Below are 27,031 nucleotides of genomic sequence, written 5' to 3'. Positions count from 1 at the left end.
GGCACTCGGCACTCGGAACTCGGCACTTGGCACTTGGTACTCAGCACTCGGTAGTCAGTGTGTGGTATTTTGCATATATCTCACTCAAATTATATCTGTTTCAGACAATCTAAATTTTGCCACACCCCTGAGATCGAGGGCTATCTACATGTCAATGCCCGAAAGCATCGAGACCCGACATCAATAACATCGAAAGCATTGAACTTCTGATGCCAACATTCACCCGGTATATAGTATTCTGTTCATATCTCACTCAAATCACATCCGTTTGAGATGATCTAAATTCTGACGGGCCCTTGAGAGTGACGGCTATCTGGGTGTCAATACCCGAAAGCATCGGGGCACTCGGAACTCGGAACTCGGCACTCAGCACACGGCAGAAAGCTTGATTGCAACACTGATGGCACTGAGGTGGATGAGGGAACACCTCCTGACAGTGACTGAATGCCTGAACGCATCGGGGCACTCAGCACTCGGCACTCAGCACTCGGCACTCGGAACTCAGAACTGAGCACTTGGCGCTCAACACTTGGGACTCATTCACCCTGTATCTTGGATTGTGCATATATCTCACTCAAATCATATCTATTTAAGACTTTCTAAATTCTGATGAATCCCTGAGATCTAGGGCTATCTGCATGTCAATGCCTGAAAGCATCGAGAGCCGACATCAAAAACATCGAAAGCATCGAACTTCTGATGCCAAAATTCAACTGGTATATAGTATTTTGCTCATATCTCACTCAAATCACATCCGTTTGAGATGATCTAAATTCTGACAGGCACCTGAGAGCGTGGGCTATCTGGGTGTTAATACCCGAGAGCATCGGGGTACTTGGCACTCGGAACTCGGAACTCGGAACTCGGCACTCAGCACTCGGCACTTGGTACTCAGCCCTCGGTAGTCAGTGTGTGGTATTTTGCATATATCTCACTCAAATTATATCTGTTTCAGACAATCTAAATTTTGCCACACCCCTGAGATCGAGGGCTATCTACATGTTAATGCCCGAAAGCATCAAGACCCGACATCAAAAACATCGAAAGCATCAAACTTCCAATACTGAAATTCACCCGGTATATAGTATTTTGCTCATATCTCAATGCGAGACAAAAGATTGGAAACAAAACTCAAAATTCGAAACTCGAAAGTACTGACTACCGAATACCAAGTACCGAGTACTGAATCTCGGGTCTCGGTACTCGGTATTCGGTACTCGACACGATGCTCGAAACTCATAAAACTGTTTCGAATCACCGAGTACTGACTACCGAGTACCGAGTACCGAGTACCGAGTACCGAATCTCGGGTCTCGGTACTCGGTATTCGGTACTCGACACGATGCTCAAAACTCGTAAAACTGTTTCGAATCACCAAGTACTGACTACCGAGTGCCGAGACCCGAGATTCGGTACTCAGGACTCGGTACTCGACACGATGCTCGAAACTCATAAAACTGTTTCGAATCAACCGAGTACCGAATCTCGGGTCTCGGTACTCGGTATTCGGTACTCGACACGATGCTCAAAACTCATAAAACTGTTTCGAATCACCGAGTACTGACTACCGAGTACTGAGTACCGAATCTCGGGTCTCGGCACTCGGTAGTCAGTACTCGGTGATTCGAAACAGTTGTACGAGTTTTGAGCATTGTGTCGAGTACCGAGACCCGAGATTCGGTACTCGGTACTTGGTGGTCAGTACTCAGTGATTTGAAACAGTTTTACGAGTTTCGAGCATCGTGTCGAGTACCGAATACCGAGTACCGAGACCCGAGATTCAGTACTCGGTACTTGGTATTCGGTAGTCAGTACTTTCAAGTTTCGAATTTTGAGTTTTGTTTCCAATCTTTTGTCTCGCATGCCGAGTGCCGAATTCCGGGTGTCGGGTGTCAATACTCGGTTCTCAGTACTCGGTACTCGGTGATTCGAGTCTCGAGACTTGTGACTCGTGATTTACAAATCGACATTTGAAACTTGTGATTTCTGAGAACAATGTGTATTATCTTATGTATTTCTGTACTCATTTCACCGACTACCGAGTGCCGAATCTCGGGTCTTGGGTCTCGGTATTTCAAGACAACAAAAATGTATATCATCTTAAATTTGAATTTTCTTAACTCGAGCCTCGAAACTCGTAAAAATGTACAATACCTAGGCCTATCTGTCTATATGATATGTATCTGGGCCCACCCGTCTATCTAATACATAATTCACCTCACCCTTGGCCCACCTGTCTATCTAATATTACCCGACGTCGGCCCACCCATCTATGTAGAATTCCCCACGTCGGCCCACCCTTCTATCTAATATGACCCCACGTCGGCCCACCCGTCTATGTAATAAATAATTCCGCTCACCCTCGGCCCACCCGTCTATCTAATATTACCCGACGTCGGCCCACCCATCTATGTAGAATTCCCCACGTCGGCCCACCCGTCTATCTAATATGACCCCACGTCGGCCCACCCGTCTATGTAATAAATAATTCCACTCACCCTCGGCCCACCCGTCTATCTGATATTACCCCACGTCGACCCACCCGTCTATCTAATAAATAACTCACCTCACCCTCAGCCCACCCGTCTATCTAATATTACCCCACATCAGCCAACCCGTCTATGTAATAAATAATTCCCCTCACCCTCGGCCCACCCGTCTATCTGATATTACCCCACGTCGGCCCACCCGTCTATCTAATAAATATTTCACCGCTCCCTCGGCCCATCCGTCTACAAAATAATACTAATACGTCGGCCCACACGTCTATATAATACTATTTGCTATACATCTCTCCTCAGGTCTATAATATATGTCAATCCTACTCTACATATTACCCACATGGGCCCACCCATCTCCATAATAATATTTCTCCCGGCCCATCCGCTATCATCGATGATATATATAACATTAGCATAGATGGGCCCACCCGTCTCCATTGGAAATAATATGCCTCCCGGCCCACCCGTCAACATCGGGAATATACATAACATCGGCCCATAATCCGCTGGCCCGTATTACACGGGATATTATGTAGGTCGGGTGACCCGTATAATACGGGATTTGTCACTGAAGGGGCTCAAAATCTTAATTGCGCAGGTGGTATTTATGAAGCACACGATGACGCAGAACCAGGTAAAATGTACCAAGCAATTCAAGGACATGATAAAGGATTCAACACCTCAGTGCCTCAAAGTCGATGGTAAGTTTTTCGCTCAAATGTTTCATATTGTTATGTTGATATTTGTAGTCATCATGCAAAATTTTATAACTAACATACCAGAGAAAGGTGTCGAACGCATTATCCAACGTACGTGGGAAAATGGCACAATTTGCGCACGACAGCGTGTTTGTATTTTACAAGTTGTTTCCACCACAAGGGAGCACTGCAGCAGCAGCTGAAAGTCATCGCATTACGAGGGTAGACACACTAATCCGGGGTGCTGATCCCTTACTGTTTATGCACGCATATTTGGTGGACGATGTAAGTTGATTTCACACTTCTAACACTTTACTAACTACTTGTTTTCAGTACGGGAATATCATAGTCATCGCAAGGTTCCAAAATGCGTTTATCATGGCTGGTGTTGTTCATTTTGTATGGCACAGGGGACGCAAAGCCTTTCTCGGTGCTAAGCCACTGAAGGCCCTCAAAAATGTGATGGCCTTGGTTGGCTCTGCTACCCACTGCGCATTGCAGGAACAGCAAATGGCTGTTATCACCGTCAATCCCTTTGGTGGGACACATCACGAGCAGAAGTTCAAAGAGATCATAGCAGCTTTGAATGGCCTCACCAGTGAGGAAAGAATCGAGTTTAATAATTATTTGCAGTTCATGTTGGATATTGGACCCTCGCAGGCAGGTGTTGGAGATACGTCGTCCGATTCTGAGTAATCTACTAATATATAGCTTGTTCAATTGAGTTGTAGTATACTTATATAATCAACATTATCTTATCGGATGCCAATCAGTACTACTAGATGTTGATAATTGAAGCAATACGACGTCAGCTTGCACACAAGCCGATGTCAGGGTCCAACATAACCAAAAATGAGCGGTCAGGATCTAACATAACCAAAAATGAACGGTTACAGACACCATACCTGATCTAACCACATTTAAAATGCTCGCAAGCACTTTGTGAGCGGCTTTTCAGCAAATCCACATTTTTAGATGTGAGGTGGGGAGGGTGTGGGAATAATTATAATTGTGAGGTATACCATATTTGGCGATGTTTTTGGTGTTGTGGGGTAATTCCCACACTGTGGGGCTGAAAAATGCGAACATGTGATGTGTGGGAATAATGTGGGGAGTACTGTAGTTCCGAAAACTGAAGTACATCAGTGTTTTCGGCAGTTCAGCGCTGGTTGAGTCTGTAGCCTGAGTGTGGCAGCGGCTCTGGCTGTGAGAAACCCTGCCAGGATATGCATCTGCAAAACCACTGAAATGAACACTTAACTTACACGCGTTACGGACACTTACAAACGCTTACAACCTCAGTAGTGCACTCATGTGATTGGTGGAGATGCTCTCGATGTTATTTATTTTATTATCGCCACTCTGAACTTACGAGAGATGGAGAACCAACTGTTTGATCAATGATAATCTATCCCATCTCACTGAAGATAAAAGATGACAGGCTTGATTTTATCTGAGATAAGATTGATAAAAAAATAGAGAACACGGTGCAGTTAAATTGCAAGCTGAGATCATAACAAAGAATGTAACTAATGTAAATCTGAGTGCAATGAATGATACACCTCCTTGTCTGAGAAATTGTTTAGGTAAAAATGCTCGTATACCTCCATACTCGTCGCTGCACTCACCGTACTGGTCAGCGCCTTTACCGTACACAGGGATTAGCTCTACCACATGCGTGACATCTGTGAGAGAAATGACTGCACCCAATCTCATCCGCTGGCCTGTGGGCCCTTCGCGATATTTTCGAGCAACCGTATACATACTGATGGCAGGTTGATTGGCTGGATTGTCAACAATCTCATAATACTGCACATAGAGGAGCAGTTGGTCTGCAAGGTAGTGGGGAAGTGTGACATGGCGAGGTGCAATGGGCTGGAAGACTGCCCGGACTTGAGCAACAAGATTTACTGTGTAATGCACAATCAGTAACGGGCAGCCAAGATAAAATAAACATCATTTACCAGTCTGGTCGCCCTGTATCGACTGCATAATCACAGCATCACAATTTCCCAGAGGAAACTTTTCTGACAGTGGGGCAGCCTGCATGACTTGACTAGGCATGATCATCCGCAAGTGAAAAACAGAATGCAGCTGTAAGCAAAACTTATTCCACATCTTGAGGCGACCACGATCACGGCTCCATGTTGTCGTGAATTGACCACCAGAAGCCTTCACATTATAATCAGAAAACGCTTGTCCAAAATCTGGCAATGCGTAAAGCTGCTGGATTTTATCAAGAGACATCTTGGCTCGATCAGGAGTGACGGTAACATGGAAGGCAACTGTAGCAGTGGAAGACAGGATACCTTTCAAAAAATGATTTTGAACTGGATGCAGCCCGACAAAACACCGTTGATTCAGATCATTAGGTGCGACACAGGTGATCCACGCAAGAGCAGGGTCAGTTTCAGTGACCTCTTGCTCTTCCGTGACGATGGCATTGGCAAGGGGGGAGTCGTGCATCCGTAGGAACAGGTACAACTGGAATCGCCACAGCGACTCCTCACGGTTGAGAATGTCAATGATTTGTTCCGTGAAGGTCCGTGACTGGTTGGATGTCCTCTCAAAGGGGAGTTTACAGTGAGTAATGAGAAGACGCTCAGTGATGTCAGCAGTCCATTGGATGAGGGTGCCGGTGTCCTTGGTGAACGAAGCGAAACTCTGCAAAAGCTCAAGCTTTGGAATGATAAAGTTATCGAGTGTTCCTTTGGTGCCTCGTCTCGCACCTGCATCCAATATTGCATGCTTGTGATTATGAAACTCTTCAAGCGAGGCGACCATAGAATCAACAAAGGTGTCAGAATAAACAGGGCTTTGGGCCTTGTAGATGAAATCAATCAAAGCACGAATCACATGGACAAACTGGGGGGGACGATCCCGGCGATAGAAGGAACCAAGGTGCATTGCAAGTCCCGATGTTCCCGGTGTAGAGACTCGCGTTTCTGCAGGCACATATGGGCACATTTTGCACCTTTTCACAACTCATGACAATTGGCCTTCAATGCACGACTCACACCATCAGCTATATTCGACTTCTATCATGTCCCTAGTCATTTTACACATAACGCGCAGCTTTCCCGTGAAACGCGCCATAGGCGCGGCACTTTCCCGCACAACGCGCAGCATTCCCACACGTGCACCTTGCGCACTTTCTCGCGCTTAAGTGCCCTGCATCGCCTATCATCCAGGAATGTCCCTCTATGTCCACCCACCTCATTGGTACGTCATATCCCTTGCCTCGTGGTTTGTAACAAGCATTGCAGCGCTATTACATGTCATTACGTATTCATAGCGCTTATTGCTCCTATCCCTTCCGCTTCCGATGCGATTTCCATAGTATAAAGTTGCTGACTTACTACATCATCATTATTACTCCCCTTTGCTGTACTTCCCTCACTATTGGGTTTTACCTTAGAGTAGTAGTCACCACTTGGGCGCACTTTGTGTTTCCAATGGTTATCGTTATCTGCCTATACTAGACCTTTATCCGCGCTTGTTATAACACTCGCTCTGCGTTTGCACTCGCTTTGCACATCCGCTTCCTTATCTGTTTCCTCATCCGGTATTTTCCGCACAACGCGCGCCTTAGCGCTCATGTTCCCATGCTCGCGCTTACCTTAGTGCGCTCTCTCGCGCTTCGCGCTCACTTTGCTTTTCTTCTTGCGCTTTCGCGCATCCATCGCACTTCAAGGGTCTTTCATTCATCTGGTTCTGTGTTCAGTAGCAGTCCCCTTTAGGGTCGAACGTTCTTGCATTCTGTGAGTATAGCAGCTAGGCAGAGCCAAGACTCACTTATACTGGTTGAGCATTTTTAGGTATTTCATATCAGCCCAGCCAGGTTGAGATCGCCTCACCAGCCAGTCATTCATTTCATCTGACACACTCCAGATGAAAAATGGCGTGTTCCTACTCTCTTGTGGTGACTTCAGAAATGGATATTGAGTTTGTCCTTCCCCACCGATTCTTTGCACCACTTGAACAGGTGGTCAAAGAAAATTTTATGGCCGGTGTGAAAAATTTCCCCTACCAGAAAGCGAGAAGGATCTGAGCGTCACCAGTTCCGCCAAAAAGGCTGGTGAACACCGCTTAACGAATGAGCCTTGGCTTCCTCCTGGAATTCTCGCAACCTCAATGGATTGATGCATTGAAAGATGTTGTATATCACCACAAGTGTATGTTCTTTCATGCATGGTGGATGGCGATAAGTGTCACCAAAAGATTGAGACGTGGCCAACATGATAGGAGAAGCGACCTTTGAGACACATGTGATGGCTTGCTGTTCTGGCAAATCCACAGTGTATGCGACCAAAGGTGTGAAGCAGTATCCTACATGGCCAGCTGGATCGGGCATGAACTTGCCCACCATGGCTGCGACCTTAACGTCTGCAAAGATGATGTCCATGCACTTGTGGAATAGCCGCTGGCTTAGAATGGTTTGGTAGTCAGGATGCACATCAACAAATTTGGGAATCGGCATGTATGCGACACATCGCCAGGCATGACATGTTGCTCTCATCCGCACGTCAGACTGAATGTTGCCGATGGTGACAAAAATGGGGTGCATTTCAAGTCCTCCAGTATGCTGCGTCACAGGTGTCTTGTCAGATGCAATGATCATCGGAACAATGGTAGCGCCCTTGGGAAGCTGATCCTGCACCGAAGTCATCAGTAAACTACTGTGAATGATATAATGAACTTACCTGAATTTTGAATGCTTGTTGGGCCGTAAAATATTCATTGTATTCGCGTTCGTCACCATCGACTATGATGTGCGGGTCATATGTCATGTGGTTCACAAAAATTGGATTTGCGAAGAGATCTTGCACTACCTCTAATCCATTGCGCCAGATGAGGTTTATCGGTTGGACAGTTGGGTACCTGGTTATTTCGAGTGTTGTTGAACGCCATTTTGGTCCAGTTGGAAGTGAAGCTACCCATGCAAGTAGCTGGTCTTTGGAGCTAAACGACGGATTAGCTCAGCATACCTGTCAACTCAAGGTCAGTACACTAGCCCATATTCTCTAACTTCAGACAAACCCATTCCAGCTTCAGAAATCGCTCCATGTCACTTTGCGTTAAGCATTCACAAAGGAATTTTCCAAGCTCAAATTCTGCCTGGTCTTGAAAGGGATAGAATGGAGCATGACGTCGGCGGTAAGCATACTGGTCATTTTCCATTGCCTCGAGGATGTTTGGCATCTTTCCAAATATATAGCCAGAAGATGGGTGGTATTGCCCAAAGACGCAATCTTTTCCTGCTTCAGAAGTAGACCAAAGGAAGGCAGGTGGGACAGGAATATGGCAATCCTATACCCGAGGCCAGTAGCCATTTGTTGTCTGGAGGTGTTCTAACACTGCATCAGTAGAAGGCAAATCGATCTGACACTGGGGGCATTTTGCAATAGATGATCTAGTGTGGTTACTAAAGTTTCAATTCCAGAATGTAGTAAAAGCTCACAAATGGGCATCTACAACGAATGGCCCGTCATGGGCCCCATCATGATGGTTGCTGGCCTCCATTGAGAGAATGCAGACTTACACCTGCTTGCCAGTGACTGCCAACAAACAGCACAGAAAAAACTGCTAAGTCCTTCAAACTCCACTTTGGCACCTTTTGCTCATAGCGATATCCCTCAAGTTGTAGTATACTCTCCGTCCTTGAGCTTTGACAAGTCTCTAAAATCACTCATCTCTAGAAAGTCACTCATCTTTAGCCGCAGACATGGACACACCTAACACTCAGATAACTCCCCCTCCTCTGTCCGACTCTGAGACTACAGCTTCAACTCAAGTGGAAGTAGCATCATCTTTGGTGTTCTCTGGTTCCAAGTAAATGTCCCCTATGTCCCCTCTTATGTCTTTCGGATCAGTAGAGTCAGACATATGTAGTTCCACTCCCTTGGAAGTAAGCTCAATGCATGAGCCGTCCCACTGGTGGACATATCGTCAATCATCCTGGTACTTTAGTAAAGCAAGACCGTCTTCAGAGGCAGGACCATCTTCAGTGTTTTTGGGAGAAGATCCATGCTCAATATAAGCCACACCTTGTTTATAATTCTCCCCCATATGAGATTGCCTTTGCGAAGAGGCACATTATGCAGTCTTCACACAAAGATTTCTCCCAGCAAGACTTGCGTGAGGTAATTACCTCACTTCCCACTCGACAGATTTTACTTAAACAAAGATCTAGGGTAGGGAGCTACTCCAAAAAGGCTTATCTCATCTATCCAACAGTACTTTCCGCAAGGCCGCTGTGCGGATCACAACCTGGCTAGGCACTAAGAAATAAAAGTGCTCAACCAGTATAAGTGAGTCTAAGCTCTGCCTAGCTGCTATACTCGCAGAATGCAAGAACGTTCGACCCTAAAGGGGAAGCAAGGAAAGCAAGGATCCACGGAATGATGCTGATCAAACCCTGATCAAAGGCGACAAAAGGCAATGTAAGCGCAAGAAATGCGCTGAAGGTGCGCGCGGGAAAGTGAAACACGAAAATGTGCGAAGCGTGGGAAGGCGAAAATGCGAAAATGCACGGAGGACAGGGATGGTAGTGCGAGCAGTGGACAAGTGTAGAGAGACGATAATATGGTGAAAAGCGCGGATATAGATGGATACTGATACTGCCACTAGCTTTAGACTGATGCTAGGGCCTTGAGACGACGATGGATGCATGCATTGCATGGAACTAACTGCCAAGTACATGGTGGTAGAAAGATCTCAGTGGTAGGAAGCTGGTGGTGTAAAACGAACATGAAAGTATGTAAGTTCTACCTAAGCGCTCTCCCAGGGCTCGGAGCTGAATAGGGAGTGCTCTTAGTAGATAAGTGAGGTAAAAATGATGTAAAGTAAGGGTGCATAACGAAATACAAAGTGTAATAGGCTAAATATGGTCTGATAATGAAAAGGGACACACCTAGGAACTGGTTGGACGATGGATGGATGCTCCTGGATGATGCGCGATGGAGTGTGCTTAAGCGCGAGAAACGCGCTAAGCGCGCGCACGGGAATGCGAAACGCGAAAGCGTGAGAAAGTGTTGCGCCTATGGCGCATTTTGCAGGAGAGCTGTGCATTGTATGCGCAATGACTGGAGACATAGCAGAAGTTGCGTATGGAGTAGGGCAACAAGTGCGAGAGAAACACGCGCGGGAATGCTGCGCATTGTGTGGGAAAGTAGCGCGCCTATGGCGCATTTCGCGGGAAAGTGGTGCGCTCTATAGGGAAGTCATAGTGGATGATGGTGCGAGTTGTGCCATGAAGGCCAGTTGTCAGAATTTGTAAAATGAGCCCATATGAGCCCACAGAAATGCGAGTCTCTACACCGCTGAGGCGATCTCAACCTGGCTGGGCTGATATGAAATACCTAAAAATGCTCAACCAGTATAAGTGAGTCTTGGCTCTGCCTAGCTGCTATACTCACAGAATGCAAGAACGTTCGACCCTAAAGGGGACTGCTACTGAACACAGAACCAGATGAATGAAAGACCCTTGAAGTGCGATGGATGCGCGAAAGCGCAAGAAGAAAAGCAAAGTGAGCGCGAAGCGCGAGAGAGCGCACTAAGGTAAGCGCGAGCATGGGAACATGAGCGCTAAGGCGCGCGTTGTGCGGAAAATACCGGATGAGGAAACAGATAAGGAAGCGGATGTGCAAAGCGAGTGCAAACGCAGAGCGAGTGTTATAACAAGCGCGGATAAAGGTCTAGTATAGGCAGATAACGATAACCATTGGAAACACAAAGTGCGCCCAAGTGGTGACTACTACTCTAAGGTAAAACCCAATAGTGAGGGAAGTACAGCAAAGGGGAGTAATAATGATGATGTAGTAAGTCAGCAACTTTATACTATGGAAATCGCATCGGAAGCGGAAGGGATAGGAGCAATAAGCGCTATGAATACGTAATGACATGTAATAGCGCTGCAATGCTTGTTACAAACCACGAGGCAAGGGATATGACGTACCAATGAGGTGGGTGGACATAGAGGGACATTCCTGGATGATAGGCGATGAGGGCAATGCAGGGCGCTTGCAGGGCGCTTAAGCGCGAGAAAGTGCGCAAGGTGTGCGTGTGGGAATGCTGTGCGTTGTGCAGGAAAGTACCGCGCCTATGGCGCGTTTCGCGGGAAAGCTGCACATTGTGTGTAAAACGACTAGGGACATGATAGAAGTCGAATATAGCTGATGGTGCGAGTCGTGCATTGAAGGCCAATTGTCATGAGTTGTGAAAAGGTGCAAATGTGCCCATATGTGCCTGCAGAAACGCGAGTCTCTACACTGCTTTAGTCAAACAGGCGTCAGCTCAGGACAAGAAGCATGCAGTCATCCACATGACCTGGAAACTTGAGTTGATTGAGAGGCAGAAGGTGTTCATGCAGTCACTCCGGAAAGAGCAGGAAGCAGAGCTTAAGATTGCAGAGACCGAAATGGAGTTCTTCAGGCAGCTTGTCTGTGAGCGAGGACTCCCTGCTTTACAAGATGATCAACAATATTCAAGGCAATTTTCGCAGAAGAACTGGATGATCTCGATGTCGCTGATGCACAGTATAGACAGTTTTCGGCTCAAGGGAGGAAGTGTGTTGCCCCATTCGCTAACAGCAGCGACATGGAACTTTCTCCCAATGAACTCGAGGCAGATGATGATTCCTACTCCTCAGGCTCCCACAGTGATGGGGGGTCGGATGACCTCATTTATGGAGCGAATGAATAGGAGGGTACATTGCTGTTTCCCCCATTTTTCCTCTTCTTTGTTTTATTAACGACACATGTACAGTCAATTTGATACAGAGCCATTCAATCCTTATTGCCCCCTATTGCCTCATTCATTCTATATCGCCTCCTATTGCCTCCAATTCAATACCCTGCTTCCAATTCAATCGCTGTGCACCACTTTATCTCATTGTACCTCAGCATCCCCACGAGTTTTCTGCATTTTCCGCTTATGTCGAATGCGCTGTAGACTTATGTATGATCTTTCCGATTTATACTCATCATGTACGGTTCTTTTTGCTTGAATATATCCTCCATTGGGTAAGTAAATGATTGGAAACTACTAGTAAGTAAGATCCCATGGCCCCGCGACGGACAGCCTCTCAACCACGAAGGACATCCGCCAAACAAAAGGTCAGTCCCCTCCAACATCGAATTCTTAAACGCTCCTGACACGATTTAGGCGCTGCCACGACCAAAAAAGAATTCATCACTCAACGCCTCAGGGCGCAACATCACAACCCAACTAGGTCTGCCTCAAGACCGCCCACAATCACCCGATGTAGAGACTCACGTTTCTCCAGGCTCATATGGGCCAAATTCACGCCTTTTCATGATGCACTCGATATCCTTGCAACACGCTTCTCATATGACTTCCGCGCAACGCGCTGTGGGTATCACAACCTGGCAGGCACATATAAGAAAAGTGCTCAACCAGTATAAGTGAGTCTCAGCTCTGCCTAGCTGCTATACTCGCAGAATGCAAGAACGTTCGACCCTAAAGGGGAAGCAAGGAAAGCAAGGATCCACGGAATGATGCTGAACAACCCTGGTGAATGGCGGTGAAAGCGCGAGAAATGCGCTGAAGGCGCGCGCGGGAAAGTGAAGTGCGAAGGTGCATGGAGCGCGGGAAGGTAGTGCAAGCAGTGCACAAGTGTAGAAGACGGATACTGGGACTGATAAGAGGAAAAGTGCAGATCTAGACGGATACTGATAGTGCCCACTAGCTATAGACTGATGCTAGGGCCTCAAAACGATGATTGACACATGCATTGCATGGAACTAACTGGTGATAGATACTGAGTGGTAGGAAGGTAAGGTGGAATAGTTGGGTGTGTAAGTGGGGTGTAAACGAACATGAGAGTATGTAAGTTCTACCTAAGCGCTCTCCCAGGGCTCAGAGCCGAATAGGGAGCGCTCTAAGTATGTAAATGAGGTAAGGTGATGTAAAGTAAGGGTGCATAACGAAACGGGAAGTGTAATATGCTAAATATGGTCAGATAACGAAAAGGGACATACCGAGGGACTGGTTGGACGATGGATGGATGCTCCTGGATGCTGTGCGACATAGTGCGCTTAAGCGCGAGAAAGCGCGCAAGGCGCGCACGCGGGAATACTGCGCATTGTGCGGGAAAGTGTCGCGCCTATGGCGCGTTTTGCAGGAAGTGGTGCGCATGATGGTGGAAGTCATAGTGGATGATGGTGCAAGTTGTGCAGTAAAGGCCAGTCATCAGAATTCGTAAAATGAGCCCATATGAGCCCACAGAAACGTGAGTCTCTACAGCGCGCTTTGGCGTGTACCAGCACATTCGAGTGCGTTCGAGTGCGTTATGGTGCACTTTGTCGCATTTCCTTAGGATCCGTCACCTGTCCTCCGCATGTCCTGTCCTAGTCCTCCAAGGTCCATTGGTGCATTTTCCCTTCTTCAGAACTCATACTCCGTCACGCAGGCACTAGTACTTATCATCATATCTCGTTATGGACCCTGTCTTACCTCACCATTTACCTTAGTACTTCCTATTCGGCTCCGAGCCGTGGGAACTCGCTTAGCATACCTACACGTCACCACGTTTGTTTTCCTGTCACTTACTTCCGCTCCACTACCATTGAAGTGTATAGCTCAAGTTTCTATCAGAATACACCGGTTTCCTTCCTATTGGCGCTTTGACACCTTAAGTGTCTACTTCCACGTCTATCAAAGTCTTGATTCCCCCCATTTATTGCCACCTCTACTCGAAGCACTCCGTTGTGATCGCATGAAGTGCGCTTTTCCGCACTTTCCGCCTTATTAGCACGTTTAGGCGCCTTTAGCTAGTGCACTTCGCTTTTGGGTGCATTATTTGCCTCAGAGTCCCATTCAGGCTTCGAGACTGAACCACTGGTTATAGATCCCCCTCACCTTTCACTAGAGGAATCTTTCTCAGTAGCAATCCCCTTGGGACGACTTTCCACTCGTATCCAGAGGAGCACTTGAGAGCCCACTTCCCACTCTTCTCCCTAGCACACAGCTATCATTCCTCGCCCTCACCGAGTCTGCACATTGCCCCCCCCCCCAACATGGATCCCAATGAGTTCTGGCCTCCCTTCCAAACAGATCCTGAATTCCATCCGCATCCACAACCTCCCTACCAACCAGATCTTCAATTTCATCAGCATCCGCAACCTCCCTTCCAACCAGATCTTCAACTACACCCACAACCGCCATTTCAACATTCACAGCAGCAGGATTACTCAATGGGGGGCAACCATGAGCTGCCACAACACAAATACTACCCGCCGCCGCCAACACAAATACCACCCGCCCCCTCAAAACGAGTACCACCCGCCCCCCACAGAACGAGTACCGCCCATCCCCACAGAATGAGTACCACCTGCCGCCGCAACACGAATACCACCTGCCCCCACAAAATGAGTACCACCTGCCCCCACAGAACGAGTACCACCCGCCCCCACAACACGAATACCACCCGCCTCCACAAAATGAGTACCACCCACCACCACAAGACCAATACCAGCAGGATGAATACCCTCCGCAAGACCAACTATTGCAGGGGAACTTCCAGCCGCCACCTCAAGACCAGCCATATGAAGGTGCAGAGGCTGGCCCTGTGCATCAGGACCTTGATCAGCTGTACAAAGGCGCAGAGGCTGGCCCTGTGCATCAGGACATTGACCTTTGTGGTCATGGCATACAGCGACATATGCGCTGGGACCCTCGGTGAGGCTTATGTCCCACGCACGGAACCATGTCCTCAAGTTATTGGTGTTGCAATTCCCCGCGAGAGAGAACTCTCTTGCAGGGAATTTAGTCAAGGTGTTATTCATGCAAGCGTCTCTTTTCTTTTTCTTTACATACTGATATTTAGTATTACTTAGGAGCTACATACTTCACAAGGTGTTGGTCGACTCAGAACGTGCCCAGTTGACCGACACCTGCCTCCGACCCCAGCATTGGCGCTGGTACCTGCACCTGCACCCCAACCAGCAGCATCAGCTCCCGAACCTGCACCTGCACCCCCACCCCCATCTGCACCTGCACCTGCACCAGCCGCAGCATCAGATGTTCCTGAGTCGCTCTTCGCCGTGGAACTCAATAAGTCCATGATCCAGGCCATCAAATCCGCTGCAAAAGAGGAGCTGCGTCGTGTGATGATGCAGGAGAGGGTCGCAGTTTCAGCGACGCAAAAACAACGAGGGGCTGTCATCAACAAGGCGCTCAAGAAAGCTCGAATTTCTATGATCGGGCAAGGTGAGTTTCCCCATGCATTGATGATGCCACTCACTGACGCTTTCTGAAGTGAAATATAAATCATTCAAAGACAAAAAGGGTGTTCGCGAGGACCTTGTCACCTGCATGTCGAACGTGTGGCGATTGTTCAGGGATTATGCGGCCAACATCATTCAGACAGCACTGGGCCTCTGCTTACCCATCTCCTCACAACCTGGCGAGGAGGTTGCTCATAAGGCAACGGTCGTCCCAGAACTGTTGAAAGATCTCAACTTTGTGCACAAGTTAGAGTTGGTACGTTTTTACACAGATTTCGCGTGTCGCAGGCACTTATTTTACTCAACTCAGGATGACGATGGTATTGAACAGTGTCGACTTTTGGAGGCCGATTATTTTATTGAAATGATCATTCACGTTGTCTGGCAGAAAGGACTTCATGAGTATATTGATCTGGTTAAACTCAACAGCGCCATGGCCCTTGGCAGGGCTGCAGTGCACAATGCGCTGAAGGCTCACCACACAGGCAGGTTCGATTCCGTCGATGCTTCGGCTAAACAATTCTACGACATATACAATTCAATCCTGGAATTGATTGACAGGATTCGAGCAGATCCTGCTTTGAGAGCAAGGTACAAAATGCTGCAACAACTCATTGTGACGCGGGGGTCGCGAGTGCATTGATCTGGACGATGAGTAGATAACATCCGTATCGCTTCGATAATCTGCAGATAATCTTCGCTATCGCTATGTACTACTACTAGATAATCTTTTCAAAGTCATGCATCTTGTTACCAAGCATTAATAAAACTAATTTGGGGTCCAATAACGACTAAAACAGCGTAGTGTGAACTAAAAGCTCGCGTTTTAAGCACTAACTAAATCAGGCTCGTACTGCGAGCCTCAAAGGCTACTTAAAGGTCCGTGTCTGGATTTTGGATTCTCTGATGTGTGAAGTCAGAAGGGTTTCTGCTGACTAAGCAAGTACCCCCCAGGTAAGGGGGTTTCTCATTAGATTTATCCATGTTCCAGGTGTGAGTTCATCCCAACGCCACTGGCAGCCAGCTGATGTTTTAGGAACAGAAGTCCATTTCCTAAATTGCCTGGAGCTCGAGGGATAGCATCCACGGGGTTTCCCCTACTCATAAGTAAAGGATACGTAAGTTTAAATTCGATTACTAGACGCGCCGTAACTTATCTCATATCTAGCTTAAGGGGGCCCCGCTCCCGTGATGCGGTGTTTCAGAGTAAGAAACTGACCGGTAACAGCTCAGCGCTCATTGCTTATATCATCCACTCAGGACAATGGTGATGAGTAAGAACTCAGAGCGCAATCGGTAAAAAGTTGACCCACCTATTATCTGTTACATGTCTTCTGATATACTCATCCTCTTCGTGGCTGCACTGGCCACAGTTTTCTTCTACAGTCGTCGACACAGTAGATTACCACTACCCCCTGGGCCATCTCCAAAGTTCTTTTCCGGAAATGTTCATCAACTGCCAAAGAAAGAGCCTTGGCTGATGTATGCCACGTGGGCTGAAAGCTATGGTGCACATTGTCCGATTTTCGCTACGACACTTCTGACCTATGTCTCGTAGGGCCCATATTCTCCTTCCGCGTGCCTAACCGGCAGTTCATAGTCCTCAGCTCCCTACAAACGGCTACTGAATTGCTCGATTCACGTGCCACTACATATTCTGATCGTCCAAAAATATGGATGTACACAGAACTTGCGAAGCGCAACCTGAACCCGTTCAACATATCTTTCACTCACCCGTATTTCAAGACGTATCGCACGGCCCTCAAAGCCAGTCTGAGTCCCCGCACTATACAAAGCTACCAGTCGCTGCAAACCGAACAATCTCGTGTCCTGCTTGATGGTCTGCACAAGAGCCCTGAACATTTCGCCGATCAGATCAAAAGGTAAAATTCTTGCGATTGCTTGTTTTGCTCGTTTCTCATCCAAGGTGTAGGAATTCAGCGGCCGTTGTCCTTTATCTCGCATATGGTTGGAAGGTCACCGAGAATGATGATTATTTCATCGGTATCCTGAAAGAAGGCTTCGCAATCAGTGCCATACTATCCCAGCCTGGACGTTGGTTGGTCGAAGCAATACCATCATGTAGGCCCTCTTTTCAATTTCCGGGTATCATAAAACTCAGCTAGTCGACCTTCCATGAGTGCGTTTCCTACCTTCATGGTTTCCAGGGGCAGGTTTTAAGCGTGTAGCATTTGACCTCGGGCAAAAGTTAAGTAGGATCGACACAATACCATTTAAGTGGTCCAAACAGCAAATAGTAAGCCTTGCTAAGCAGTCTTGCGAGTTCCTATGATCCGGAATCCTAACCAATTTTCATCGCCGATCAGCACAGCGGCAGCTACACGCATTCCTTCGTTTCAGAACAGCTCCTTCCAGAGGATGGGTCCACGGTCAGCGCCCAACACGAAGAGATCACTAAGTGGTGCAGTCTGGGGATCTATGCAGGGGGAGTAGACACCGTAAGATATCTTTTGCACTTTCCCTCATGTGAATTTTGAAACAATCATTGGCATGAGTAGACATCATCATCCTTGACGTCTTTTGTCCTGGCAATGGCGCTTTATCCCGAGGTGCAGAAGCATGCTCAGGCAGAGATCGATGCCATCGTAGGTCAGGACCAATTTCCCACGTTCAAGGACAGAGACAAGCTTCCGTACATCGGGGCGCTCATCCAAGAGCTCCTCCGCTGGGCACCCGTGGTTCCGCAAGGTCAGCCACGTGACTTTTTTGTCCTGGTTCCCGCTCACTCTCAGCGACGCAGGGCTCCCGCACCACGCAATGAGGGAAGACGTCTACAAAGGGTACCGCATTCCCAAGGGTGCAACTATCATCGCGAACATTCTTGCCATGTCACGGGATAAAGAAATGTATCCCGACCCATTGGAGTTCAGGCCTGAGCGTTTCCTTGGTCCCTCGCCACAATTGGACCCACGCAAGTTCATCTTTGGGTTTGGGCGCCGTGCATGCCCTGGTGCCTATTATTTACATGACACTATCCCGGCCGAAACTAACGACCGCATGTTATTTCAGGGCTGCATTTTGCTCAAGCCTCCTTGTACCTCAATATCGCTTGCATCCTTGCTGTGTTCACGATCGCCAAACCGCTTGATGAGAAAGGTGAAGAGATCACACCTCCTGTAGAGTTCGACGATGCTGGTGTACTCTGGTAACTCGACCCTCTGATCCTGAAACGCATTCTTACACTCCCAAAGGCAGCCTAAACCATTCAAGTGCAGGTTCATCCCAAGGAACAAGGATTTGATGACAACTCTCTCACAATGATAAGCACATCAGTCAACATCAGCCAAACTCCACGGATATGTAGATTATCATGATTGCTTCGTTCTGAGATATTTCTAACAACCATGTACTTTTATCTTGTCAGCAGCTGTGAATCTCGTTGAGTACAGTCAGTATCGACCGGGACAACGCCTGTCTGATCCATTCATGTCCTCCCGTTGTTGGCATTTCGTTATGTTTCCATTTCCTGTCACTGTCTCGTCATAACACGTTACCATTTCTTATCGGTTCGTAGTTGGGTCTTTGCCTCAGGCTTAGACTAGTGCGACTAGTAAGTTACTGCATGTTGAAGGGGAGTTTTAACTCTTGTTCAATAGTCCTACCAGCTGACAGGTAGCAGAACTTCTGCTCGAGCTCCGGTAATGTTTACTGGAGCTAAATGCAAATTCAAGTGGATCCATATTTACTCCCGTAAGTCTTTTGGTCACAACGCGGAGATGGTTCCCAGCTTAAATGCACACTAACTCTCACAAGAATTTTTCCGTTTCTAAGGAGAAAGACGATGGACATATGCCACTCGGCTGGGTCATCGATTCGATGATGACCAAGGTTAGAGGTCAGGTGGTGATTGCGCCACGGCATGAGGTACTACCCCCACATTGTATAGCCTATAAAGGTCGCCGGTAAGTTCCCACAACTCTTACTCTTCAAAGCATTCTCCAGTACCTTGCTGTCCCCACTCAAAGTCGGTTCAAGTATCCCTTTTTCATACTACCATTCTAACATCTTTCCATCATCATGCCTGGAAGTACTCTTCCTCCTTTCCCGAACGATGTCCGAACACATCCACTCTTGATTATTGATTACGAGCTCATCAAAGCTGGAGACGCGGAGGAAGTAAACCGACTGTGGGAGGCAGCGACAACTATCGGATTCTGGTAGTACGTCATATTCATATTTGTTGAATGTATGTCAGACCTAACTCTCTAACAGTTTAAAGAATCACGGCGCAGACCAAGAAGTTAGCGACATGTTTGATATGGGAGCTGAGACGATGGCCCTGCCCCTCGAAGAACGTATGAAGTTCGAGCAAGGAGACAGCGGACGATCTTTCGGGTTCGTTTTGATTTATGTAACTCAGCGCGTCTCATCTTATCTGGCCCGGGTTCCTTATTAGGTACAAGAAAGCAGGGGCCAATGCGATTGATGCAACTGGTGGGATTTCCATATTGATGTACGAGCAGTGGACTGACGCAAACACAGGCGCAATCTTGGACGCTGTCGAATTCATAAACGTCTCTAAAGATGATGCTTTGGCATATCCGCAGGTCATTCACCGTACCTACCCATCAACCGTAAATGCTCGCATGGAAAACACGATTGCACCATTTGTCCACAAGGGTCTCGAGGTGACATATGTTGTATTGAATATATTCAATGATAGGCTTGGACTGCCGAAAGGGACTTTGGAGAGACTGCATGACATGGAGGAGTACAGTGGTAGTGAGGCTAGATGCATTCGCAGCCCTCCTGTGCTGGTTGAAGAAACGACGAAAAGCGCTGTGTTAGGTGCTCATACTGATTTCGGTAGTCTGGTGGGTATCTGGACACACGGGCCATGTCTTTTTAATCAAACGTTACCAGAGCTTCTTGCACAATCGCCTCGGTGGACTTCAAGTGCTCCCCCCGGGCCATGACGAGTGGTCCTACATTCGAGTGAGCAAGAGTCTGATGCTCGCGTGCATGTGCAACAGACACTCATCTACTGATAGCCCATCCCTGGACATGCAGTTTGCAATGTTGGAGATGCATTGTCTCTTTTCAGTGGAGGCATCCTGCAATCTAACATTCACCGTGTTGTGTACGTGCATGAGTACCTGAATTTTCAACCTTGCTAATTTGCCGGATGACCATGGATAGTCCACCTCCCGGTGTACAAGCCGAATACGAGCGGTGGTCCTTGGTTTTCTTTACCCGTCCGGGTAATATGAAAGTCCTCCGGGCTCTTGTTGAATCCAGCCATATTATTGCAGAAGCGGTGAAGAAGCAACCTGACAGGAACTTTGAGACTGATTCCACTGCTGCGGAGTGGTTCGCGAGAAGAATCAAGTATCAGAGAATTAATAACAGAACGGTGGGCACTCCTTCAGTGTGTTGCAGTGCATGTGATCATGGATGCCGGAATATCACAGGGTCCAGAATCTTGGGCTGCAAGCCGAGGGACGGAGCATACTCCGACGGCGGCCTAGGCTATGAATTGTCTGTCCAGCTAATCTGAAGCAAGGTCATCGCCGGCGACAGTGCCTAAATCAGAAAAGGGTGGGTGGTCAAACTTAAGACATGGTATTGTGGGGGAAAGGTGCTTGTATGGATATTGTAAGTCGTAGCATATGTACTGTCGTGTACGTGGCACCAGCACCACGAAATGATGTCTTGACTATCGCAAGATGTCACTTAAATAAAGACCGGCACATCAGAAACGAGGAGAAATTTCGAACAGTAACATCTAGACTGACAACAAATAGAAAGCAAGACATACCAGGCCAAACAGCCGAGCAACGTCAGATGCTCTGAAATCTATGAAATAAAACATCAACCGCGCACAGTCGAGTAGTACAACCGCGCTGAATCTTGCGTACATTGGCCAGTGGCATTCACGCCAACTTACCCTTGATCGTCTATCAGACGGTCATTAACATACCAAAACATACGACAAATCAAGTAACGACACACCATCATCGACTTCCTCGCTGCCCACCGCTTCTCAGCGTAATGTGCAGCACCCTTCAAGTCTGACCACATAAATAAGGGTATGACGAATGCCATGACAGGGATCGCGATCTTCCAAAAGCTGTGGGCATGCATAGGTCAGCCTCGAGTTTTGTGGGAGTTCGAGACAATAAAATACGTACAAGAGGTCGGAATGGGTTTTAATACTCCACATAAATTCAAAATTCATTCCCTGTGCGATGCGTTAGACGAGGTGGGGTAAGCGAGGTGGGAAGAGACACACAAAGTAACCTGTGAGCAATGTCAGCGGGAGGAATATGATAGTTGCGAGGGTGAGGCGGCGCCTGATAGTCAACATCAGTTCGAAACATGACGATGAAATGAAAAAAGCACGCACATGACTACGTTCATCTCGTGTGATTTCATCTGTCACTCGTATCAATCAACACAAAAATCGAGACAAAGTAATTACGCACATTGAACGTGTAGTTGATCAGGTTTTCTGCGATCCCTGCGAACATATCCATGCTTGTAAGGATATATTCCATATGATCATGCACGTCCGCCTGCCATCACATCTCAACTCAGGCAAAACTTATACAAAGGGATGAAAACAAGTCACGACGCACCAAGTATATTTTACTCTTATGGGACATGAACCCCTTTACTTTCTCTCTCCTTTGCTCTTGGATCTCCTTCTCAGCAGGCGAGAGCAGTGCAGCACACCGGTCCTCGTCATACCGCCGTAGCCCATAAATGACTGTCTTGAGAGGCCCAAGGGTCCGCTTATGCAGCATCAAATCACCGGAAAGAATATGCACTGGTTTCAGGACTGTCAACACAAACAGAAACGGACGAGGAGAATAACGCGCACGCCTTGAAACCACTTTCATATCCGGCTTCATCAACACATCGTATTCCAGCTGCAATATCTTCTCATGGAATGCATCCACTACCTCGATTGCAGAGTCCACGATGAGGTCGAGCAGACTTTGAACGAGCAGACTGGGATCTGCGGATGCACGCAGCCCCGTGTCGGGCTGTCGGAGACGCGCCATAATGGGACCCGTGAAGTCGATGAAATTGGACGGCATAACAGAGATTACTGTGCCTGTGTCAGGTAGAGTCAGCTACGATCATTCGAAATTGGGATGCAGCTCAAACTCGAAGCATATACGTCAAACCAAGAGCAAAAATGTGCACAAATCGTGGTATACGTCGAAATAAAAGCATATAGTGACTTGATAGTGAATGTTGGCTCAAAATTGGGATATATGCACCACAAATTATCATACACGTGGCCCACCGGATGTGTGTACACTCCGATGGACATGAATTAATACAAGTCGAATAGGAAGGACGGGATATGGCAGTAAACAAATGAAAAAAAAAACACAATGATGAAACAACTAGGCAAATGAGTCCAGTGCTCACCATCTCTCAATAAGAAAATTGATATCGGGTGGATGCAAACGTTTACGCGGCCTGCCTTCTTCAGATCAGTGAGAGTCATCTGAGCTTTCTCCCGGCGTTTTCGGGACTGCGCAGCAAGGACGTTACGATGAGTATTGGTTTAGAACTGCATTGATCAAGAAGAGAGTAGAAAAGAGTAAAAAAGTACCGTCGACAAAAGTGCACATCGAAATATGATGAATCGTGTTAAAGCAAGTTGGAGATAAGAACGAAGGGTGCAATGAGGAAAAACACAGAATGCGAGAGACACAACGCACCGCGCTCTCTTTCCGTGTAGCAGACGTCAGCGAGGTTAAGCCGTCCTCCTTGGCCCTTGCCGCACTTTCCATGTCAGTTTTCGCTGACCTTCTGTTCCTGATAGCGCTTCCGAGTCGCCAGGTTGCAGGCGCACTGCCGCCATACATCGTACGATCTTCAGCCTCAGCCTCTGCATGGACGTCGTTTTCCTTGAAATATTCCTTGTGGTAGTCCCCTGGCGTCATTGGACCTGGTGAGGAACTCCGTGGTGGGTCTTCATCTTCTGGTGTGTAGGAGTTTGGAGATGAAGAGGAGGAAGCAAGTGTGTGAGATAAGACATAGATAAAGAGGTGTTGACTGTAGTAGTCCGTTTTGGAGCGCGTGTGTCCGGATTTGTGCAAGACGTCTTCGAGGGCGAGGGGGTGAAGGTCTACGCACGATGATTATTAATACCTCACATGAAGTATCGTAGCTGCTTTACATACCATATTTCAAGGCAAGCGCACTCATCACATCCCAGCTGATGCCGCACACATTTATCCACCTCACTTTCACCCACGACTCCCTCTCCGAACTTCTCTCATCATTGAACATTTGTAAAAAACGCTCATTATCCATCTTTCCAAAGCTGCTCCTCACGGTACTGTAGTCAGTGATCTGGATCTCGCAGCGCTCGCGAATGTGCGCGTAATGGAGATATGCGGACTGCTTGCGCGGGTCGACACCAGGTTCTGCACCGACGAGACTGAAGCTCGAAAGGACAGTTGTTGTCCGGTGCATAGATATCACCTTGCGAACACATGCACGGAAGCGATCTTTGGGAGTTTGAAAACGGAGGGTAGGAGCACGTTTTTTGCCGCAGTGAGGCTGGAATTATTGATGATGATGGACGTCGCCAAGACTGACTCGGAGGTGCGGGCTTTTGGGAGGATCCATTGGAGAGTAGAGATGGTTCAACATCAGCAGGAGATGCGGAACGCGGCGCTGGACTCAGCGATGACATGAATTCATCCTCAAGGTCAGGCGTCAAGGAACGCCGATCAGAGTCCGTGAAACTGTTTTCGCGAGGCATGGCAAGTTGTAATCTTCGTCGGAATGAGTTTTAGGGTATCCGAGTTGTTCCCTGGTATCTTCAAGTTGGATCTAGTGTGTGGTACACTGGAAGGTAACTCGGCTCCAAAGTAATAAGGGGCCGCACTACAGGGGTGAATGAATTTCTAGAAGACGTCTGGAAAAGGATTCGAGCTAAGAAGTACTAGTATGAATCTGGGAGGGCTTTGAGTTGTGCTCTGCCTCCAACAAGAACGTACTTACGTTACAGGTAACTTACAGCTGGCTGACGGTGGCACAACGAGGCGCCTAGACTGAGTCGGTGATTGTAGTAGTGTTCATTGGCCAGCGATGAGATTACGCGTACGTGCACGATTCTTTCAAGTCTCCCTCAAGTACTAAGGACCAAGTTGATAGAACTTATAGAACTTCTAGAAGGGAAGATAGTCATCGTTTTCCTTCTATGGAAGTTCGAATCGCGCCTTTTATGTAAATTTGCCTTTGCAAGTCCAGCTAATGCTGTTGTCGTGCTAATCGGTTTAGGTCCTGCGACCTGAGCATCGCATGTGATTAGGCTACTAGTGACGATTCTCCAGTCAATCATGAACGACTGAGTCCCAGTAATGTACCAGTCTACCAGGACCCGTCCGAGTCGCTGTCCCCACTGTCCCCATCGTTATCATAGCTCTCATAGTCGACATCGCCCTCATCATCGCTATCGCCCTCGATGTCCTCATCACCCTCGCTGCTTTCATCATCGACACCATCGTCGTCACCGTCCTCATCCTCATCATCGTCCTCATCACACTCATTCTCATCCTCCTCACCATCTTCATCGAAGTCCTTTCTTTCAACCTCCTGGTCGATTCCGGAGGAGTTGCTGTCGTCATCGGACCCGTCTCTTCCATCCAGGCCAATGACCTCATCACGGTTATCACAGTCAACCTCTTCGTTGCCCTCGTCATCCTCATCATCCCTCTCGTCGTGCTCGTTGCCCTCACTGCCACGTTGCCCTTCGTTGCTCTCCACTCCTTCGTCGTCCTCTCCATCGTCTTCGTCTTCGTCCAGGCCCTCTCCTTCGGAATCCTGGTCGGTTCCAGAGGAGCTGTCATCATCTGACTCGTCACCTTCATCACTATCACTCTCAGACCAGTGCCCAGACCAGTTCCCAGACCAGCTCCCAGGCCAAATCCCAGACGGTTTCCCGGACAAATTCCCATCGTCAACTGCGTCGGTTGGATGGAGCTCGCAGTATTGCTGATGTGCAAATAGCACAATTTCTCCAATCAATGGTCGACTGGCACGAGGCGACCAACACCGCTGTATGAACTCCCAGTGCACGGATGCAACTTGCGAGCCCTTGGGAGGCTCTGGTTTCTTTCCTCTGACGACGTGTCCCAACACCACATTATCCTTCTTCACATCATAGTAGGGTACCTTGCAAGTCAAAACCTAGAGCATTCGCAAAGTGAACAAAGGTTTTTTGGCCGAGAACTCAAGCTACTCACCTGCAAGATGATGCTGCCAAATGAGTAGATGTCGCATTCAACGCTGAGCGACACCGACGTATCATCTTCTTCATCACCCTCGGGTACGTCATATAGCTCTGCAGCTGCCCATCGGATATTTCCTCTGATGGAGCTCGTGAGATAGGAAGTACCAACAAACTCCTCGATCATAGTCGAGAGACCGAAATCAGTGATGCATGCCCGACCATTGCCATAAATCAAGACATTTGACTAGAGAATCGGGCCATCAGTAATGGGGAGTACCGCTTTGGATGTCACCATACATACCCCTGTCAGATCACCATGGACAATCGATTTGCTATGGACTGACCCTTGTTAGCATGTGAAAAATCAGGTGGAGTGAAGGACGACCTACGATATTGCAACCCAAGGGCGATATCAGTCAACTTACGTGCGTCAACAGGTCAATAAGTGTCTAGAAATACTCGCGAACATTGACTTACAAGGGCGAACTTATCTTCAAATGTCAATGTGTCTTCTTGGCGCTCAAGAAAGTCCGTCAGAGTTCCATTATCAACCCATGGACAAACCATTGCGAGATAGGGTCCAAAGTCGGTTGCCACTCCCCAGAGTGGAAGAATACTGTTGTGTTTGAGACGGCCCCAAACTTTCAGCTCGCGACGAATTCTCTATGCCGAGTTTATTATGAAACCACAAAGTATTATGGAAGAGGACGTTACCTTTCCATTCTTCCGCATCAAGGTCTCGTTATCAGACTGAAAAGCACGAATGGTCTTTACTGCTACCTGGGTTTAATTCAGCAAAATACGTGACGAAGTGCACAGGCTGACCTTACCGGGATGGTCCCATCTGGCTTCACTATATAACACCTATAGATGTCCCCATACCCTCCGCAAGTTATAGGAAACGTCGATCTATTCTGGAGTTCCTTGGTAAGATCTTGCAGCAAGCCTGATGAAGAATGTGCTGATTGTTGGCCGGCTTCGCTGCTAGGTTTATCTGTTGTTATTATCTCCAAAAGAGACAAAGTGGAAGTCTGTGGGTAGCTACGTGAGTAAGATGTATATAATTCGATAAAGCGAAGGTCCATACGCTCATGGGAGGGTTGTAGCAAAACTTGCGTAGTGTGTGTGCAAAGAAATAGAGGGACTCGAGTCGGCTACATACTTTTGAAGTCTGAACCACAGTTACGATTTCGGTACCGCTACCCCCTGGAAGTTCCGAGGCAGTACTTAACAAGGCATTTACGTACTGCACAGTGGACAATGACTCTGAGTACTAGTCATCGTCTGGAGATGACTTGGGCTTGTGGCCAAATTGATCAGAGTGGCACCGACGCGTATGGGACCCTGTGCACCGCTACT

At 47.7% G+C, this 27,031-nt stretch overlaps 8 protein-coding genes across 8 annotated transcripts; 5 read left to right on the top strand and 3 right to left on the bottom strand.

Moving 5' to 3' along the window:
- Positions 1-3,120: 3,120 nt before the first annotated feature.
- DFJ58DRAFT_729876 (uncharacterized protein) lies at positions 3,121-3,895 on the top strand (the record flags this gene model as incomplete). Its single annotated transcript, XM_041385801.1, has 4 exons — positions 3,121-3,202; positions 3,251-3,310; positions 3,381-3,484; positions 3,533-3,895. 4 exons carry the CDS (start codon positions 3,121-3,123, stop codon positions 3,893-3,895), a joined length of 609 nt encoding a protein of 202 aa, XP_041242152.1.
- Positions 3,896-4,728: 833 nt separating this feature from the next.
- Positions 4,729-7,820, bottom strand: DFJ58DRAFT_717084 (uncharacterized protein; the record flags this gene model as incomplete). Its single annotated transcript, XM_041384315.1, has 7 exons — positions 4,729-4,810; positions 4,833-5,109; positions 5,164-5,484; positions 5,509-6,022; positions 6,076-6,144; positions 7,086-7,108; positions 7,415-7,820. 7 exons carry the CDS (start codon positions 7,818-7,820, stop codon positions 4,729-4,731), a joined length of 1,692 nt encoding a protein of 563 aa, XP_041242151.1.
- Positions 7,821-10,779: 2,959 nt separating this feature from the next.
- Positions 10,780-11,902, top strand: DFJ58DRAFT_842928 (uncharacterized protein; the record flags this gene model as incomplete). The annotated part of the gene is made up of 7 exons (XM_041392891.1): positions 10,780-10,894; positions 10,937-11,019; positions 11,111-11,163; positions 11,228-11,255; positions 11,288-11,332; positions 11,487-11,639; positions 11,690-11,902. 7 exons carry the CDS (start codon positions 10,780-10,782, stop codon positions 11,900-11,902), a joined length of 690 nt encoding a protein of 229 aa, XP_041242150.1.
- A 3,155-nt stretch (positions 11,903-15,057) lies between these two features.
- Positions 15,058-16,226, top strand: DFJ58DRAFT_796389 (uncharacterized protein; the record flags this gene model as incomplete). The annotated part of the gene is made up of 3 exons (XM_041390579.1): positions 15,058-15,430; positions 15,480-15,703; positions 15,758-16,226. Coding segments are annotated over 3 exons (930 nt in total), but the record flags the coding sequence as incomplete, so codon positions are not given.
- Positions 16,227-16,774: 548 nt separating this feature from the next.
- Positions 16,775-18,617, top strand: DFJ58DRAFT_662833 (cytochrome P450; the record flags this gene model as incomplete). Its single annotated transcript, XM_041382325.1, has 8 exons — positions 16,775-16,955; positions 17,006-17,330; positions 17,381-17,529; positions 17,589-17,704; positions 17,775-17,906; positions 17,967-18,156; positions 18,209-18,418; positions 18,478-18,617. The coding sequence occupies 8 exons, from the start codon at positions 16,775-16,777 to the stop codon at positions 18,615-18,617; spliced, it is 1,443 nt and encodes a 480-aa protein (XP_041242148.1).
- Positions 18,618-19,485: 868 nt separating this feature from the next.
- Positions 19,486-21,144, top strand: DFJ58DRAFT_890185 (uncharacterized protein; the record flags this gene model as incomplete). The annotated part of the gene is made up of 8 exons (XM_041394729.1): positions 19,486-19,628; positions 19,681-19,803; positions 19,865-19,902; positions 19,951-20,282; positions 20,332-20,403; positions 20,460-20,548; positions 20,608-20,821; positions 20,880-21,144. The coding sequence occupies 8 exons, from the start codon at positions 19,486-19,488 to the stop codon at positions 20,934-20,936; spliced, it is 1,068 nt and encodes a 355-aa protein (XP_041242147.1). The 3' UTR covers positions 20,937-21,144.
- Positions 21,145-21,341: 197 nt separating this feature from the next.
- On the bottom strand, positions 21,342-24,199 carry DFJ58DRAFT_729869 (uncharacterized protein; the record flags this gene model as incomplete). The annotated part of the gene is made up of 12 exons (XM_041385800.1): positions 21,342-21,365; positions 21,421-21,538; positions 21,600-21,649; positions 21,701-21,761; positions 21,815-21,843; positions 21,894-21,983; positions 22,047-22,237; positions 22,292-22,528; positions 22,852-22,957; positions 23,148-23,557; positions 23,613-23,942; positions 24,034-24,199. 12 exons carry the CDS (start codon positions 24,197-24,199, stop codon positions 21,342-21,344), a joined length of 1,812 nt encoding a protein of 603 aa, XP_041242146.1.
- A 455-nt stretch (positions 24,200-24,654) lies between these two features.
- On the bottom strand, positions 24,655-27,014 carry DFJ58DRAFT_746836 (kinase-like domain-containing protein). The gene is made up of 8 exons (XM_041387489.1): positions 26,760-27,014; positions 26,503-26,703; positions 26,387-26,452; positions 26,150-26,335; positions 26,062-26,092; positions 25,974-26,011; positions 25,686-25,916; positions 24,655-25,629 (listed from the first exon to the last, which is right to left on the bottom strand). Exons 1-8 carry the CDS (start codon positions 26,763-26,765, stop codon positions 24,811-24,813), a joined length of 1,578 nt encoding a protein of 525 aa, XP_041242145.1. The 5' UTR covers positions 26,766-27,014; the 3' UTR covers positions 24,655-24,810.
- Positions 27,015-27,031: the final 17 nt, after the last annotated feature.

Source organism: Suillus subalutaceus (assembly GCF_016647625.1).
Source record: "Suillus subalutaceus strain FC151 chromosome Unknown DFJ58scaffold_79, whole genome shotgun sequence".
NCBI classification, from domain to species: domain Eukaryota; kingdom Fungi; phylum Basidiomycota; class Agaricomycetes; order Boletales; family Suillaceae; genus Suillus; species Suillus subalutaceus.
The sequence above is the reverse complement of the archived record's forward strand: the minus strand, read 5'-3'. Positions and strand labels throughout refer to the sequence as shown.

Coding starts and splice junctions, on each gene's coding strand:
- DFJ58DRAFT_746836 (XM_041387489.1), bottom strand. Junction 26,336..26,386: donor TGATGCGGAAGAATGGAAAG/GTAACGTCCTCT, acceptor AACTCGGCATAG/AGAATTCGTCGCGAGCTGAA. Junction 26,012..26,061: donor CGCCCTTGGGTTGCAATATC/GTAGGTCGTCCT, acceptor AACAAGGGTCAG/TCCATAGCAAATCGATTGTC.